The following is a 19,959-nucleotide window of genomic DNA, read 5'->3' as shown; positions in this document are numbered from 1 at the left end:
CTCAGAGCAATAAAAAATAAATGGTTATCCTTAAATGCTGTTTTTATTTCTAAAAACAAGCTTAATTATGAATGATCATATTAACTGTGGATTTTCTTGGAGAAACTGCGACATTATTGCTGGAAAGACAATTTACTGTTTTAAAACGTTGTTCTTTGAGCACCATGCGCAGATCCCCATCCACATCCAGACAGATGTCTTTAAATCTCTGCAAATATAACCACAATCAGTATAGCTACATGCAAACAAAAATATGTTATCTTGTAATTTGAACTAGCTCTTTTAGATCAGTGCAATAAGAGTCTGAAACTGTTCGCCCAGCCTTTTCATTTAGAGACCCTGGGGTGAGTTTCTCCACAGAGAAACCGGCTCAGTGAGGAGTGTCACATGCAGACAGATTTATTCTAACACATAACAACTGACCTCAGGCTCACTGCAACTGTTTGAGACAGAGCTGAGTAAGAATTGAAAAAAGATTGATTCACCTCCTTTTAGAAAGCGACATGTACTGTTACAAAATGATTGATAGCATTTAAACAAATGAGGTGCACTCCAACAGTTATGTTGTTCATAATGCTTCATTTTCCTATGTTCCTATGTTTTCTTTTGTTCTATCAATCTCTTATATATTAAACCTGGTCTGTTTTCTGATTGTTTATGCCTAATTGAAAAACAATTAAAAGTAGAAATTGTTATTAAAAACTGTTACTAAAACAAGTTTCAAATTGATGACATTCTTGCCACAATGATACTATAAACCCATTAACATGGTATTTGTTGGTATCTTGAATATATCTACAAGGATCTGACTCATTTCAGTTTTTTCTGACTTTTAAATAACATAGGAAATGACTCACAAATTGCATTTCATAAGCATGTGACTTTCATTTTTTTTTAATGTCAAATTCTCAGTTAAAGTCCACAGATGTGGTTACACAACAGGCCATTCTGGAAAATCTGCAGTCATAAACGGATATATGAAGATATTTATCAGTGTATGAAATGTTGTCTGGGTACTGTGCATTCAACAGTTGAAATATGTTACACTAGCCAGTTAACACTATACTAAACACAAAGATGAGTACTGTAAACAGTGGCATTTAGCAAAGATGCATACAGCAGTGCTTTGTTAATTAATGTGACACTAAATCACCAGCACTTAAGTCAAGATGTTCTGTTTATTGTTGTGTGTTTTTAAAGGGAGCAGCCCATCTTCAGCGCCAGAGCTCATGTCTTCCAGATTGACCCGGCCACCAAACGCAACTGGCTGCCAGCCAGCAAACACGCCGTCACCGTGTCCTTCTTCTACGATGCCAGCCGCAGCGTCTACCGCATCATCAGCGTGGGTGGCACAAAGGTGGGAGCGCAACGCACATGTGACTCCAACGATTCACATGTAATGGTCAGCGTGGAGTCGTGCTAAAGCAGACTTTCTTCACATATTGTTGTTTGGTATCATTTTTAGGTCAAGGCACAAAAGAAGTAATTATGCTTAAATTCTTTTAAGAGGAGAAATGTGAAAAAGGTGTCCAATATATCACTCTTTAGCTCACATTTATCAAAAGTGTACTGATTGATTCTAACGTGCTCTATTTAACAAACAAATATAACAAATTTGTGATGATTGTATTTCTGTCGGATAAAGCCAGCACAAGATGTAGTGGGACTGCAAGAAAAATCAAACCAAGCTTCTATTAAACTTGAGTGTGCTGTACCTAGTTGCACTCAGCAGTGAGACTAAAGTGTTTTCCTCATATGGTATTAGTATTACATTGGTGAAGGGATTCTCCATTTGTGTAGTATCATATCCTCCTGACTTGCATTTTATTCAGCCCACTCTCTGAACCCTATCCTGAGATTCTTCAAATAAGTGGAAATAAATCTGTTTTCCATTTGGTTGTGGCTGTCATGGGTGGGGATGCATTAGTCGGAGTTGCTCATTGTCAGCAGAATATTTATAACACACCCGACATCGCTAATGCCAAGTCCACAACAATGGTAAAGCACCAGGGAGTCCCAACACTAACAGCATATCTTGTTAGCACCTAAATGAAACTCAAAGAAAACACTTCGCTTTGTAGTGAACTGCCAATTGTGCCAATTTACCACCCTGAGACTTGAGACTTTTGGATAAAAGACCAAAGAAATCTACATTTGGCAACAACTCCACCTTATCAGACACTTGAGAGCGTTACTCAACAGCACACCGCAACAAGCTTTTTTACTTAGCTCTTTCTGTGGCCTGGTTGTTAGATATTTTGTCTTTATTTGCACGCACAGTTCTCCAGTAGACCTCCATAATGTTGTTTTTTTTTAACTGTAAATGACACAACTGCACAACAAAGGACAATTACATAATCCAAACGTGGTCTTGTGGTATTAAGGTTGCCATGTTATGTATTACTGCTAATGAGCATAAAGGAAACCATAGAACTCCCAGACAAAACCAGCCTGTTGTAATGAGCTGCTGCACAGTGAATCGTTGGCCTCTTGTTAATCAGATGAAAATTTGCTGGTCAAGTACAATGAATGAAAAATATCACTGGGCAGTAATATAATTTGGCATTTAAAGGTGACAGAAATTATTAATGTTCTTCTTGTTGATTCTGGATGTGATGAATTCTTTGTCCTTGAAAATGACCTTCTTTTGAAAATGGGCTCTTAAGCACGTAGCTTGATAAATGCATACAAGTACATGCAAGTGCAGAACCCTACCAAGTTAAGCCTGAATTAGAGTTGATGCACCTTTTTAACAGCTGCCGTAGCTGTGGATTTACTTAAAAATTCAAACTATGAAGACATTTGTGAAATGAAAATATGTCTGTAAGTAGTTCTGAAGGAAATATAACAATTTGATTTAAAAATATAATCTGATTTGTTATGAATAAGAAATCTATCCCAGTGAACAAATAAGATAAAAATGTATAAAATATAAATCACAGCAATTCCAATAATGTTTTGTCTAATCTTTTAGTGTTGATCCCCCGTAGACAGTGTACATAATACATGTTTAATATCCCTCTCTGATCTTGCTCTTCTTTTTATATTTATCCTGTAAACCTGTGCAACATCCTGTTATTTATCTCAACAATGTCTCACCTTTCCTACTGGGATCATTCATCTGATGTTTTGTTCATGTTATTTATTACTTCTTTTATAATCTGTGGTGTTAGGCCATCATCAACAGCACCATCACCCCCAACATGACCTTCACCAAAACCTCCCAGAAGTTTGGCCAGTGGGCAGACAGCCGGGCCAACACTGTCTATGGCCTGGGCTTCTCCACAGAGCAGCAGCTGCAGCAGGTAAAAACACCTCTCGTACACAAATCGGCAACTTTCAAACAAAACACTTCAAAGAGTCTTTCATTTATTTGACATTGCGCAGACAGGGTGTGGGGGAAAAGAGAGGCTACGTGAGCAGGAGAGGACAGTGATGTGATGATCAAGGCCCCATTTTTTCAACAGATTCTGTCACTGTCTGATGCAGCTGGGTTACATTAAACACATAGACACATAGACAGTGGCAACACTGTATTTGGATAGTCTGTCTACAAAGAGTTCACGTAGAGAGTATTTGTAATGTTTCATTTCTTACAAATACTTCCCCACAAGATATTTATTTATCTCCAAGATTTTAATTTTGCTGAGAAAACATGACCTTCAGAGAACATCTGTCACACACATTTATTTATTTATTTTACGTTTAACCTAAGCTGTCATCTAAAGTAAATTCAAAATAAGCTTGAAATTATAGATTATATAGCGTCACAGCAGCTGAACAGTATTCTTGTTACCCCAGAGTATCAGTATGTAACCCGTGGCTTTCACAAAAATTGATATGGAAATGAATAACAAATGCACAAATGTGTCACCATTACACACCAGATAAAAAACTTTTCAGTAACTATAATGTGTGTCATATGTTACATTCTGACCTGGTGCCTTTCCTCTATATTTTGCCGAACCTCAATAGTGGTGGCTACTAGTCTTGAGTCTTGAGAATAGTGTGTGGACAGATTTGTTTGCTTTCACCACCAATGCTGCTGGTTTACCGGTATGCTTGATCAGCAGCGAGAAATTAACATTATAAAGCTCAAATATGTTTGCGGTTCCAGACAGATTTTCTATTTTCTTCTCCGGCCAAAAATGTCTCTTTTGATAGTAAAGGTTGCTTTCCCCTGCCCCAGAGTGACACGTAAATGCTATAGTATTATCATGGAGGAAGGAAGATTTAAAATAGTGGTTCAAGGTGTTGTGTGTTTGAGTGTTACTTCGGTCTCATCTCTTCCTCCTCCTATAGTTTGCAGAGCAGTTTAAGGAGGTGAAGGAGGCGGCCCGTCTAGCCAGAGAGAAATCTCAGGAGAGGTTTGAACTGGCCAACCCTGCACTCAACATTGCAGCTCCAGAGGTAAAGCACTGCTCTACTTTCTTAAAGCTTTTTAAAGTTTTCTGATGTATTCTCTCTGATCAGAGCATTTGGTAGAGAATGGAAACTCCATTTACTCAAAAAGCATAAGCCATAAGTTGTCAGGTCATAACAGATCTGACAAAAATATCAATGAGATCGATCAGTCATGCTCGGTAAATGCCACTGTAAATGAATGATAAGCATTTTACATACTGATATATGCATTTTTTGCTATGCTGATTTATTAGTAATTGTAAAGTATAACAATTAATCACCTCATGAAAGCTTTTCCATTTGCTGATCTGAAAATAAACACTGGCAGATTGTTGAGTATCCTGAATAATTAGGGCATTGTTTCAAGACACATTGCTACTTTGTTTCTTAAATTGAGTTTTGAGATCCTTTGAGCACCACAAATAAGGTTCGTTCACCTCCATTATATTGACGATGGTGGAATTCTCAAGCGGCAATAATTTCCAAACCTCAGCAAATCAAACCAAAACTATCTGCACAGAGGATAGTTTCATTTCAACTTACTGAGGTAGGGGTAATGAGGAGTTACATTAGTGTAAATTGAGCCTTAAAAGGGTCGAAATTTGCTGTGATATCTGCAATATGTGTACAGACACCACCAAGGAAACTGCTACTGCTTAGTAATTTAAAAACAAGATGGTATTATTCTAAATATAAAATAATAAAAAGCCCCCAGTGCAAGTATTTGCTGATCAGACTTTAGAGTAAATATCATTTTTAACGTGAAAAAAGTCTAATAGACTTTATGTCCGGACATGGCCTTTTAAAAAGGATCAACAACATGTTGTAGCAACTGAACCTGTGACCTCGAAGGGACTCGATGGTCTCTGTAACCCCCAGACCAAATACAGAGACACAGCGGAGGAGTAATATCCTGACGAACTCTGTGCCTTTTGTTTCTATTTTAGACATATACAGAATCACGAAGGATTAGATGGATCCCCATCTGGCCGCTCCATTATTCTCCCATTGGTTAACTCCATTAAAAGATTTCATGCATGACAAATGGAGATGGGAAGCAGAAAGAGGCGCCGGCGCTGAAGGTGTTTGGAGGGGTAGTAATGGCCAGAAAGAAAGAGGAATGAGGGATCAGGAGAATGGAGAGGAAAGAGAAGAGATGGGAGGGAGGGACGGAGGGGAGCTGAATCATCTATAATTGAAGGGAATCTGGCTGCTGCTGAAAGGACAATGGGCAGCTTTTATCCTGCCAGTATTGGTGATTTCTTGGTGGATGTGATAACTCTGAGGTTCAGCTGCAGAAGTGAAAATTTGCCTGAAGTGGAAACTTTTTGTCCTTCACCTTTTTTTTCACAAGTAGATTACAGGACACAGAGTGATATTTTCTAGGGCATCTCTTCTGACATTTACAGAATCAGTTGGTGCACACTCTGTTTGGGTGGCTGTGATTGAATTGTACAAACATGAAGGAAACAAGGTCACATGCTGACTTTTGGGAAGCTTCAGAGCTGAGCTGCCAGTCTTGTTTATTAGACTGTTCTGCCACGTATTAGCAATAAGAATGTATTTGGTTGTTGTAGTGACAGGGATTCTAAACAAACTGAAGTGTGTCTGTGTGTTTCTGTGTATGCATTGTTCAGAAATCCTAACAAAGAGCCACTCAGCAGATCTGGGAGTCTGCAGAGTCACGCTGCCAACGCTGCGACCTCAGCTCAGAGACACTCAGATAAGAGCTGATGGTTTGTCTTGTCTTTTTGTGTGGCAGAGAGAAAAAAAACTCCTGGATGCGACAAAACAGAGCATCAATACAAAGAAGGTCAACAGCACAAGAAGTCCGGTGCACAAATTGAACAATATTTCATTGTACTAGCTGACATTTAACGGTAGAGTAAATATTGTTTTCATTGAGGCCAGGACAGTTTTCTCAGAGTATTGATGCTGGACTGAGCTGCACAGAAGCAGACTTGAGACTGGGAGGTCAAAAGTCAGGTTGATTAAGTGTGGCGTGTACAAATTCCTTTAACTGCAAATGAGGCTTTAATGTGTCATATTCTGATTGATATTCACACTTCAGTTCAGATCAGGGCTCATTTGTTAATGCCTCAGTGTATCTCTTATTGATCGCTTACTCTTCTGATCAGTCATACTTTTTAGACTTTTTAGAGTCAATGTATTTGTATAACGCTTTTTAAATTCACATTGTCACATTCACACAATGTGTTTTATAGTGAAAGAAAAACAAAGTGGAGAAAACAAGAATAGACATAAAGGCTAAAAAAGAAAACACTGTTTTCTTCTAAAAACTGTACAAAATGGATTTAGAAGCAAATGCTCCTTTTTTGCACGTGTTGCATGTTGATATAGCAAATCTTGCCACTTGTACACGCATGTAAAATGAATTTCTTGCCCCTTCATGCCTCTCCTTTGGCAGGCAAAGTTTCAGAAGTTTCTGTAGACTGTGCAGTACACAAACACACTGTTGTGTAATGACTGAATGCATTTGTCAACCATGGGGAGGACATTAAGTATAAAACAGCTGAATTCATGCCCTCAGTGTGTCAGTTTGAAGTGCAACATCGCACATAAAGGTCAGAGGTCAGGGTCTGTGACAGATCAGCAAGCAGAGGTGTTACATGCTGTTACCATGGCTACCAGAGACCTCTTTGCTTGTTGGGTAGAGCTTAGAAAACAGAATACAAAAAACCTGTCCCCCTCCAAACACACACACACACACACACACACACACACACACACACACGGTCATGCATACACACGGTCATGCATACACACATGCTAAATTGATTAATTAAGCACACACACAGAAACATCACCCGGATAGAGCTGCAAGGTCAGATGCAGGCGAGCAGCCTAAACTGATTTCTTGATAGGACAGCAGTCATTGATTTTGTGTCGGGCCGTAAACACAGAGGTGTTGTGGAGGTGTTGTTGTGGTTATTATCACATCTTCTGACTCACCGCTGCACACTGTAAAACACCATACTGCTGACTGTCTGAACCTGCGTAATACCAAAATAATACCCAATCAAAGCTGTTATGGATTGTGAGGATGTGAGGTTATTGTGTAAATGAACCACAGCCAAGTATTAATGGCAGCCTTAGTGCGGCTATAATGCCAGTAAAGAGCTCCATTAAGGCTGTTTATATACCAAAATGTGTAGACTGTTTAAAGCTTTCCACAAACACCAGGTCATATTGTGAATGAGAACCAAATCAATAAAGATCACAGATTGAAGTATTAAGTATACAAAATACATTTGACTGATGGCCAGTCAAAAAGTAAAGACATAGTAGAAGAGGAACATAATGTTGTAATAATACTGCAGGCAATCATAGAGCACACACAGGCAAATAGGCAAACTGTACGTTATGATGAACTGATAACCCCACAGAGAATGTTTATACAACACTGCAGGGAAGCTGCAGCGTTGTCAGTTTTATTTTCCTCTTTACTCAGTGTAGGTATTGCATCACATTCAGCTGGTCAGTAATGGCCATGGTCACTAACCATCTACAGTATTTAGCAGAGCTGTATTTATGCAGCCTCAAGCTTTATACAGATTCTGCCTCTGTGTGGATGGCAGCAGGGGATCTGCATGCGCGCAGTAAAGCTTCAGCTTTCAGACTTATTTGCAGAGCTCAGAGATAAGATGGAGGAGGAGATGGTGAAGTTCAATGAGATAAAAATGAAGAGTGATAAACAGAGCAACACATACAGGATTGTAGAACTCACAAGTGCAAGGACAATCAACATTTTTATTTAATATAATAATTTTTATAGAATATATTTATTTATTTATTTTGTAAATGCTTCATTTAAAGGTTTTCGAATTGACCTTCGGAATTGAGCCCCTAACCATGGCCCTCCTTTATGGCATGTGTTGTGCAGTAGAATATAGCTTAAATAAGTATTCTCTCTACTTTATAACACATGTTTTTTCCCTTTCATTTGATCTATCACAAAACCATTGATTCCTTCTCTAGAAGATGTTTTCTTAAATATCTTGTGTTGGTGGATATTCACTGAGTAAGCACATATGCAAACTATTACTTTAACAGCAGAAACAAATAGAGAGCAAGTGAGAAGAGAAGTCAAAATAGATTTTTTTAAGTAACTGATAAAAAATTGAAATGTTGAGCCTCTGCTTGTCCAAGTGGTAGCAGTTCGAATGCAAATGTTCCTGCTTTTTCTACGGAAAAAAAGAGACTCTAAACATTGAAAATTACAGTTATTAGTGTTAAATAGTATCCAGTTTAAAATCAGACGTGGTGGTTGTGAAGAGGTACTTGAGATCATCTTACAGGACTGTTGGTTTAGAACCACTGAGCTACATAGTAAAGGTAAATAAATGCCAAAAAGGGTATAAAAGAAATATCTCCTGTCCATGAATCATTTGAACAGCAGTGTACACACAGCAGGGTGTAGAAGCTGTTTCCCTCCTCTGACAGGTTACAGCTGTCATTTGTTTGCGTCTGCTGATTGGAGCTTTTTTCCCTCTGCGACCTCCTCCCATACATGGTATCTATGCAGAAGCAGAAATGCCAGTCATCAATATTTTAATGCACAGACTTGGCATTAAACCCAGCTAAAAAAGTGTGTGTTTTTGGGGTGTGTGTGTTTGTGTGTTGTTTAGTCGGGAGGTCAGGTGCTTCAAGGGAAACCTAACTGATGCATTGACGCATGAATAAATAAAGCAGGTTTGTGGTCTCAATGAAACACAGGGTGTAGAAACAGTAGCTTTAAAAAGCTAAAGGAGCCAATGGACTGACATGCAGATAAATAAGTAAACAGTGTAGCTGTACTTAAGACGAATAGTGGTGCGGAGACGTCATGATGAAAGCGCTCAGGAAAGCTCTTTAATATTTAAAGTATCTGGGATTCCATCGATTACAAAGCAAACCTTTTCTCAGGACCCTGAAAAGTTGAAAACGGTGAATGGTAAAGCTTTCATGAACTGGGCCCTGGGTGGATCACCGTTTAGTTAAAATAATAGTACTTAACGTATTTGTTTTAATTATCTTGTAACTATTTTTTCCATTCCTCCCCATCTCCCCCTTCCTTCTTCCTTTCCCTCATGCATCATGGAACATTTTCATCTCTCAGCTCTCCCAGGTGCGTGAAAACACACACTCCACCTCACAAGCAAAAGAAGCAATACAAAGACAACCATCTTCTTTTGTCCAAGGGACTGCTGTGTTCACAGTCATGTATCTTAGTGTTGCATGGACTATTACACTCAATAATTCATCTGGAGTCTGATCAAAGTTGACTTCAGAGCTAATTTATCTTCAGAACACAGCTGGATTTTGCTACAAAAGAGTAAAAGCTTTGTTAACGACGGAAGCAACAACAACAACACCAAATGTAGTCTGTACAGAATATGGCAACATGCAGGTAAATTCATTAGCTGATTTCTGTTTTACTTCATCAGAATCCAGACTACACACTGATATCATGAAATTTCCCCTGAGAACAGATAATACACATATGTCCTTTTTTAAAACTGGAAAATCCTTGCAGGTCCTTCGAACTCTGGCTAATTGTTTGTAGGCTTGTTCTCTTGTGTCCCGGGCTTGTTTCCACTCGGCCTGTTAACGAACAACATACGGAAAAACTGCTGTAAATTTGTAATCCCATTTATGATTTAAACATGATCCAGAGTATGAATTATGCAGGGGTACGCACAGCCGATCCGTTGGCTTTGGGGCCGGACTGGAGTTTTCTTAGCTTTGATTTCTCTTGCTCTCGGGTTCCTTCTCCTGGACACGATGCTCATCCACATGAGTCGGCTGCGTGTTTTATTTCCATATCCATCCGTAAGGATAGACGGAGAGCTGCTGAGCTATAGATAATAAAACATGTTCCTCGGGGGAATACAGTCAGGCTTGCTCAAATTAATAATACAAGCTCTTTCTACAGTAAGTGCAGGGTTGTAATGCTTCAGTCAGGCACTTGGTTGTTGACAAGTTCAGGTTTAGGTTTCCACACAAAAAGAAAAGACAGAAGGCAATGGGTGGTACAGGAATGTGCCCAAGCCCAATTCATCTGCACGCTTTTAGCTCACAGCCTCAAACTGAGGAAAATGGTTCACAAAACTGTGTGACAGGAAGCTTGAACCCATTTCTGGGCAGCAGGGAAGGAAAATATCAAAGCAGATTGGTTAGACTTGACTGTGCCAGGCTGGAGTCAAGCCATCTGCATGCTGTAATGTCATATTCAAAGTCTCCCTTTGACGTAAGAGGAAGATAAATGGATCTTCTTGCTCTGTGTCACCATTCAGTTTATTTAACCTTTCTTTTATATAAGAGGGCACTCCTAATGAGCTAGGAAAGCAGAGGCAGAAACAGCTGACTTTTATGTTGCAGATATAGTAGTTTACTTAGGCAAAACGTATGAAAGAGTATGAAGGCTCAACCTACAAATGTTAACAAATAACTTAATGTTCAAATGTAATAATCAGGCTGCAAACAAGGAAGGAAGTTGAACCTTGTTGATTTTATGGCTCCAGATTCATTCAGTGTTTTAACTAAAGGTCACTCAAAAGTTTAGATTTTCTTTCTAAATGTGTTACTGTGAGACATCAACTGTCTTATCCGTCACCATAATCTCTTCTCTAAAACACTGATTTCTAGCTTAAAGATCTTCAAACTGTATGAGCAAGTACTGAAAAACATAAACGCTTGGATCTATCATAGCAAAAAGAGATTAACGTGAATGTCTCTGTAAATGATGGTACTATTGGTGTGTTATTATGTGCATCAACAAGTTAGTTTTAAGAAGAAAAACTAAAGCTCCTCTAAAACTACAGTATCTGAGTGCTTGTATTATAGTCATGGTAGCAAATTACAAACTTCAACTTGACAAAAAATCGAAATGGCATGAATAAAAATTAGACTTAATCTTGTAAATTTTGAATGAACTGAAACAAGACTATCTTTAAATAATGAATCTGTTACAATATAGCTACAAGGTACGACAGGATGAACCTCAACTTGTAAGACAGCATCGAAAAGAAGTCCTTGAAGTACTCAGTTAAAAATGGAATGAATAAACTGCTGCTGAGGAAGATCATGTGATTTGAATGAATGCTCCAGAACAGCTACTGAACCTTTTACGTAAGATGTAGATGTAGTTCCACATTATCGTTATTTTTACATGATTATCTTCCATTAAAATGACAATCACATGACTAAACTGTAATTCTGCTACGTAGTGAGCTTATTGCCAGATGTGCAGTATATTCAATGTGTCAGCAGGAAACCAGCATGTGCAAATTTTTTTACATAAACACCAGATGAACTCTTGGAACAGGGAACCGTACTTCAATCTCTTCCTGCTGCATCAGAGTCCAATCAGATCTTTGTATGAAGAGAAGGCAGCCGGGCTCCACACATGGCTGCTCACGCTGCAAGGAGTCGGTTTACAAGAGCCCAGATGGGACATATCAAGCACTGACAGGTTGAGCTCGGTCCTGTCCTGCTGCTGTGTCCTGCCCGTTTGATGACAGGTCTGGATGTAGAGACCGTAATGGTCCTGTCACCAGCTCAAACCTGAACCTCTGAGCCTTAAGTCTAAATAATGAGAATCCTGTATCAACTGTGAAACATCCTCAATCAATATGTATATGGTTGTATTGGCCTATTAAATGTCGTTTAAAACATCCACTCAAGACTAAATGCACTAGTTGTTCCCTGTTAAGTCCTCTTGTCCTCTATCAGAGGACTCTTGTCTCCTAATAGGAAAACTGCAGTGTAGTTGATGATTTACATTGTAATACCAAGAAGCATCTGTTGTTTAACACACAAAAGGTGTGTCTAACCTTTTCGTTCTCATCGGTTTTCTTGAGGCAGGGTAAGCACTGGTACAGAATTAAACTAATAACATTTTAGAATAGCTGCTACTGATTTTCATTCCAATTAGCTGCAGCTTATTTCCTGTATGTTTGTATATATGTTTTGATCCAGGACTTGTCAGAGGAGCGCCATTCTCCGCCGCTGCTCACAGTCAACGGGCCGGCCGAGGAAAAGCTGTTTCGCAGCAAGAGTGCCGAGGTGGAGCTAACGGTAGAGAAGGAGAGGGTCAAAAAGATGTTGTCTGAAGGGTAAATGTTTTTTTTTTTTTCACTTCAGCAGGAAGTTTAAACCTCATGTGTCACCATGATAAAACATTAATTTTTTTTTGTTTTAGTTTGAGTTTCTTAGTCTTGTAGTTTTAGATCTTTATTAACCTGATTTAACCTTTGCATTACTAACCAATAAGCTATAATGATCAGAACTAGTCTCTGAAAGACATTGTTAACAGCACTTTCAGAGACTTTTTATTTTAGTCCTAGTACATTCCAGTCCATTCCAATATAATGTATGTAATGTACTTATAGTTTTGTTCAACTTGTGTAGCTTTCCTTTCCTCCTCAAAAGGAGCCCACACATAACATTATGTAGTGTGCTTTCTGAGGCCATCTGTACATTTAAATATAATTATACATAACATGTTCAAGGATTACTGTTTTTACACCTCTCACTGTTTGGTATCATGTTCTTCTTTTGGCTGAATGCGAAATTTGCTTTTAATGAAGAGGGCGGTAGAAAAAACATTTATTCTATACTGTACAGCGCTAATGCTATTATTAATATTTCATCAGTACATTTATTAGACAGCATATTTAACTAAGATTTTATTTAGGGTATTTATTTGACAACATGGGACAGAGAGACAGCGACAAGAGAAACAGACAGAGAGCAGCGTCTCAGAGCTTCTGATGTTTTAAAGAATATTTGGCTTGCATACAGTATAAGAATAAATACAACAATCTGTAAAGATAATACACAAAACACAGAGACATAAAATACACATTAAAATCAAACAACAGAGAGAGCAGCAGATGTCTCTGTGTGTGTGTGTGTGTGTGTGTGTGTTGTGTGTCTGTGTGTCTGTGTGTGTGTGTGTGTGTGTGTGTGTGTGTGTGTGTGTGTGTGTGTGTGTGTGTGTGTGGGAGTACTGGAATGGAAATTCTATCCTTTAGGGTTACAACCTTTTGTAGTAAACTTTCTAAAGCTGCAGTTTGGCTACAAGAGCAGATGTAAATGCCCAGAGCACTTTGTGGAGCTCTGTACAGTGAATAAAACTCAAATTGCTAAATGCCTGTCCTCTGTTAGAGTAGGAGAGGATTACAAGCCATTAAACACAAAAGCATTTAAAAATGAATCACAATTCTCTACTTTCTATTTGAACAATAACATGTTAATCTTCATCATGATGCACAATTGTTTCCTTCAAGTGAGTGCAGTAGATCACGAGAAAACAGCAAAAATGTTTAAAAAATGTCCATTCCAGATATTGTTAATTGTAAATATATGAAGGCCAAATAAAGAAATGGGAGAAAAAAGCAGGATGCAGACCATAAACAGATCACATTTCTTCCATCTCATGGCCAACTTTTCACAAATAAAATCACTGAAAGCTGCTCACAGGTTTTTGAGATATCCTTCTGACAAACAAAACCGAAGACATGAACTCCTTGGCACGGGGAACAGGTTTTATGTGATTGTATGTGGATTTATTCTACAAACAATGCATACTGTTATCCATCCAGAGAGTCAGTCAAGCTGGTACCCACACGTCAACTGAGGGGGTTCTTTCTGAAATGAGAGCTACTGTTTGACCACCAAAGAACCAAAAGCAGACAATAAAAAATATTTTGTAAACTGGAAAAATGTGTGTCCCAGTAAGGTCAGCAGAGAGGAGTATCTCCTCAGACTCTGTAAATTTAATTATGGCTCCTACATGGTTACATGGCTGTTTTTCACACAGAATAACAACATCTTACAAGACTGGGATCCTTGAGACTACACCTTATCAAATATGGGCCTGATGTGTATCAATTTGGGGGACCTTTACAGCAAAAAGGTTGAGAACCACTGCTATTGAGTACTGCTCCCATTATAAGTAATAATGTCTTATGTGTAGAATCCAGAGTCCTGAAGCATTGCATATTTTCCGTGTTTGGGTGCAACCAGAATGGATTTGGACAAGGTAAATTGACTTAAGTATGGCAAAAAGCAGGTGGGACAGGGAATGTAGGGTAAGCATACAATGTGGGAGCTGGATCAGGTACTGATCAAGGAAATTTGGAGCTTTACTCATACTGGGGACTATAAGTCAGGAAATACAAATTGTTTCTTTAGCAGCAGGGATGGCCCTCAGAGAAAACAACTCACCCGTGTAAAATGTGTCCCATTCTCCTCTGTTTTGTGAAAAACAATAAAAGCTTGCTTTCAGCCCTGAAGAAATGTAACCACATTGAACTAGAAGAACAGCAGTGAGTCAGTCTAAAAGCATTTAGCACAAAGAAAAAAGTACAGACTGAATGGGAACCACACTACAGGTGGACTGTGTGTGTGTGTGTGTGTGTGTGTGTGTGTCTGAATTTAGCGGCTCGTAATTATTGCCATTATGGTGTCCATTATTGATCATTCGACCTTCCATCTAAGACCAGGAAGCGGAAAAACACTCATGATTATAGGTTGTAAAGCACCCAAGTCTGACGATTTTATTTTATGATTGTTATAAGCCTACGCAGGCTTTTTTATCCTGTTGCTATGGTGAGTAGTTTTATGGTTGCCAAGCTGTTAGTTTGGTCGTCATGGCAAAGACTCCGTTTCCTTAACTCCATCTTCTCATGTGAAGACTCTTTAGTTTATTTAATATCCCCACTGAATCCTGACCTTTACCAGCACACAGGAACAGATCTGTCTTTCCAATATGTTACTAGGATAACACACCACCTGTGTTGGATTATTTATTCCACAGTATCGTATGGTCTCTGTAATTCTCCATTGTTAAAGGTGCATACTGTCCTGATGCAGGTTATAAGCCTAATTGTTTTCTAAAATATGCACAAAAACACCTCTAAAAAGACAAAAGAGAGATAGAATATTTAAATGACAAAGGAAAAAAGTAATAAAAAATCACATTTAGTTCTGTTTCAGAATCTGAAAACATTCATGGGCTTATGGCTCCTTAAAATCAAATGAATGTCCTTCAAAATTTCTCCAAACAGCTGGTGCAGCATAATATAAAAGTTACACTTCATTACCTCATTATCTTCTGCATTTTCCTCACCAGCAATGCGTCTTTCTGACAGTAACAGTCGACCAGCATTAGGTCTTAAGAAGCTGCACTAATCAGTAATAATTATCACCTCACTCCGCAGTTCCTCTTAGCTCTACACCGTGTTTTAGGATCTTTCAGCTCATTGTCTTGGTTCACTCTTTCTGCTCCCTCATCAGTGTCGTTTTCGGCCACAGCAGGCAGTAAAACGAAAAGCTCAGATAAACCAACTGTGCTCTACCTGCTTAGCACCAAATTAAACTAAATTGTCTTTTTGTGACTTCTCCTCAGGTCCATGTGTGAGATAAACCTGGAGGCTGAGCTCTTCACCCTGCAGGACAGTAACGCCAAGCTGGTGGAAGCACTGCAGGAAGCCAACAGCAGCGTGGAGCAGTGGAAGAAACAGCTTGCTGAATACCAGGAGGAGACAGATCGCCTCAGAGACCAGGTGATGTACAGAAGGTGGATGAATGGACACCTCATAATACAATATCCCTGAAGCTGATAAAAATGTAGCTGTATGGTTTGGTAAAGGCTGGTTAAAGACTGTTGAGGTGTTCTACTTTTGACTCTACTTGTGCTGTTTAGTGGAGTTTATTCTGGCCTCAACCCATTATTTGAGAGTTGAGTTCATGTCACAATACGCCATATAAACAATAATGCTCAAACTTTCCCATTGTTGTATTTTGGGCCACTTCAAAGTGTTATATCCAACCTAGATTTATATTTAATTTAATTTGTTTAACTTGTTGTTTTAGGTTAGAGAGAGTAGCATGAAGCATCACTGTTGCTATGGTTACCTGCAGTTTAAAGGTATAAGGTTAGTACAAGGAGTACATCATTTTCCCCTTTTTTTAAAGGTCCAAAAGGGTGTAATTTGTTGTACAGTTTGTAAAGCCTTCTAAGAAAAACTGTGATTTACTATATAAAATGTAAAGTTGACTTGACTGGAGCACCAATTTTAGAACAATAGTTAAACTATTGACTGGAGCTGTTTTTTTTCAGATGTCTTGATACAGTTTTAAAAACAAAACACCTGTGAATTATTATTTTCTGATTCCTTGGTGTAGATTGGTGTAGGATGAAGTCACTACTTTAGTTTCTAAAGCTTCATATGGTAATTTAAAGAAAAACAAAATCAAAAAATACACAGCACACCTAGGGGGTCTTGAGAATTAAACATTTAGTAAATTTAATTGAAATATGTCTGAAAATACACATTCACATGAATCCAACATATGATTAGATACAGCGGCCTATTCGTTAAAAAAAGGGGGGGAAATATTACACATTATTTTAGGTCCAGTTTAATATGTAACAGTTTTATACAATATGTGTAGTAGGGGGTCCCTGCACCGTCTCTCTATCCGCTACAGGGTCCTTGGCCTGCAAAACGACCCTGCTAAAGTATCATATACCCCTGAGGTTAGTAAATTAAACTTAAAGCTGACAACTTGCATGGGACAGGAAGGCCCACCTCAGTTAAACTGAATAGACTTCCTGTTTTATTTCATTGAGCTGAGTTGAGTGTTTTTATCTGAGTGTTGCATTATGTGATGCTCTGTTTCCTGTCAGTCACTTCACACCCAAAGGAGGAAATTTGTACTCCAGCAAATCTCTCCAAAACAAGTCACTAACCATAAACTATTTTGTCACATCTTCGTCTTTTATTAAAGGAATCTGCATCAGCTGCACGGTAGTTCTTTTTAGTATGGTTTGGATATTGTAAACATAAATACCTAATATGTAAAAAATGAATATTTAAAGAGAGAATTATATACATTTTCCATTACTGAGGGAATTATAAACTAGATATGCTATAGATGGTAGTAAATTAACTTTGACTTGCATAATCACTAATTAATAATTGTTGTGATCAGGGTTATAATGTAGACCAAATCTTCAAACACATATGTGTGTGCATATGGTTTAAAATGACAGATGAGGTGAGTTTCTATGAAACACTTTTCTGTGTGACCACTCGGGTAGAAAATGGATACTATGCAGATTATTTTCTATTCATACATCTACAACTATCACACTGAAATCCCCACACAGGCTTGGTTTCCTCCAAACTGCAGATGCATTTTTCATCCAGCCCCCCGTCCTTGGGATATTTCTGTTGACAGGCTCCCGTGATAATCACAGGGCCAGAACGCAGACATTTCATCTTTAATTTAGAGAGAGAAAATTATGCCCTTGGTCAAGCTTAACAAGGCTTCTTCAATGCGACAGAATTAAGTGCTGCCGCAATCGGCCTGCAGTGGAGCTATTACCACCAGTGACAGAAAACTGGCCCTTTATTTTTAGCCCCCGTTGTTTCATCTATCTCTACAAGTCCAGGTGAAGGTTAACCCCCCCCCCAAACACACACAAACACACACACACTCTGCAGCAAAGTCAACCAGGTGGCTGGAAGTGGAGCAGGCCTCCAGGGTTTGGCAATGGGGTGTTGAGGGGGGGTAGGGATGGGGTTTTTTTTGTGTTTTTTTTTTTTTTTTTTTTTTTTTTTTTGGGACAGGACACCCTAAACTGCCCACCCCCTCCCGCTTCTCTGCCCCAGTTAGAGGAAAAAGATAAATCATCGTAGGAGCAGAAGGAGAGAGGTTGGCTGGCTTTTTTCTCCCTCGTCACACTCTCGGCTTCAGCCATGTTTGTGTTTATCCACAGCAGAAAGGTTATTCTAGGTTTATTTTCTGGGTTTCTGGGTTGACTCTGACCCCTGCTCAGGTTTAAGAGAATTAGTAACACATGGTGTAAGATTGTTTATTGTATTTGACTGCAGGATACTTGAATAGGTTTGTGTGTACTCTGTTTGGTATTAATATTTTTTATTTTTAGTAATTAATTTGACTTTTACTTGAGTAAGTATTTGCTGATATAATTTGTTTCGCTGCATTAGGATTTGTGTCTGTTGTCTATATAGATTTTTGCATGAAAACAACAGTAACCTAAACTATAACCACTACAAAATGTGACAAAGGGCTAAAATATGAAATATGTTCATAAAATAGAAAAAGATGTTTGATTTGCATCCAAACCCATACTTTCAGTGTGACTTTATTGTTTGCCTTTTTGTTTGTGTTTCTGGGGGATATTTTTTGGCAAATGGGATTTTTGGATGTAAATCAAGTGTCTAAATTCAAAACAAAACTGATTCCCTAGATAAACACTTTGTAGACTCAACATCTCTCATCACAAACTAAAGATACTGAGCTCAGAGAGTGCATACCTCCATCAAAGCAGCACAATTGTAATTGTGTTGGTTAGTTTAGTTAAACCAATATGACACCTAAAACAACCAATGGAAAAACAGAAGGTAGTTACTCTTAGTGGGTTATATTAGTAAAATCCTCTGTCATAGTGTGATAGTGTTATATTACAATATCATTATTTATCAGGCAGTGGGAGCCTAAAGTTGAGGGATGTGAGCTCATGACCAGGCAGGATACATTTGGCCGGGGGAAAGTGAAGAAGCAGCGCTTACCCCTCCCTCATTACCACCACTCCCTTGCTTTGTCCAACCAACAGTCCAAAACCTAAAGATATTAAATTTACTGTCACATATGACAGAAAAATAAAAACATTTGAGAATATTTGGAATTTCTGTTTGAAAAATCACCAATACAATCTCTGTCAATCTATTAAGACTAAAATGTTCCTAGGACCATTAATTTAGAAAGAAATCAGAGCTTTCCCAGGTTTTCCTCTGGAGTTGAAAGACATGGGGCTGGCGCCTCTGGGGACAGTAGCTGTCCAATACAGAGTAGATATGAAGGGATTCAGTCCTCTGGGATCACGCCCCCCAATCCCGGAGCGGTTTTCTGAAGCTTGGCTTGGATGGCGTGCAATGTATAGTGTGGAATTTAAAGGGACACTTTGAAATTGCCTGTGAAAATGTAGAGGAGATGCTTAAGGGAGGGGAATGGGAAATGCTGACATGAGAGCAAGAAATTCTGTCTCCCCTCGAACACACATTTACATTTCAGACATTCAGTGAAATGAAATGTCAACAATGAGCAATAACAAGCACTGTGATGCGTCCTACATCACCAATGTTAAAACAACAAAAAACTAAAGAAGGTCAAGAGTTAAGGCTTCTTTGTTTGAATTCCTTTGTTCCTGTAAAAGAAGCAGCATTTTTACATATTAAAGACAGCAACAAACTATTATTCTCATTCTCATAGATTAATCTGCCAGTTATTTTCTCAAACTGAATTAATTAATTAATGGTTTGGTCTTTAAAATTGCAGAAAATAATTCTTAAAGTCCAAGACAACACCTTCGTCTGTCTGTCTGACCAACAGTCTTTTACAATCACAACTATGAACTATGAAAAACAGCAAATATTCTTTTTGAGAATCTGTAAATATATTTCTTTAATCAGTTGACTCATCTATTCATTTCAGCTTTATGCAGTATTCTGAATT

At 38.5% G+C, this 19,959-nt stretch overlaps 1 protein-coding gene across 3 annotated transcripts in view; it reads left to right on the top strand.

Moving 5' to 3' along the window:
- homer3b (homer scaffold protein 3b) overlaps positions 1-19,959 on the top strand; it is a 45,197-nt gene that overhangs the window by 15,929 nt on the left and 9,309 nt on the right. For 2 of the 3 annotated variants that reach the window (XM_051376247.1, XM_051376249.1), the window contains exons 3-8: positions 1,201-1,357; positions 3,174-3,305; positions 4,303-4,410; positions 9,524-9,532; positions 12,385-12,521; positions 15,821-15,977. In XM_051376247.1, coding sequence (XP_051232207.1) covers positions 1,201-1,357; positions 3,174-3,305; positions 4,303-4,410; positions 9,524-9,532; positions 12,385-12,521; positions 15,821-15,977 — 700 coding nt within the window. The remainder of the gene's footprint in view (positions 1-1,200; positions 1,358-3,173; positions 3,306-4,302; positions 4,411-9,523; positions 9,533-12,384; positions 12,522-15,820; positions 15,978-19,959) is intronic. The other variant, XM_051376248.1, reaches the window with a different exon arrangement.

The sequence above is a fragment of the Dicentrarchus labrax genome, unplaced genomic scaffold (assembly GCF_905237075.1).
Source record: "Dicentrarchus labrax unplaced genomic scaffold, dlabrax2021, whole genome shotgun sequence".
NCBI classification, from domain to species: domain Eukaryota; kingdom Metazoa; phylum Chordata; class Actinopteri; family Moronidae; genus Dicentrarchus; species Dicentrarchus labrax.
This window is presented reverse-complemented; position numbering and strand designations above follow the sequence as displayed.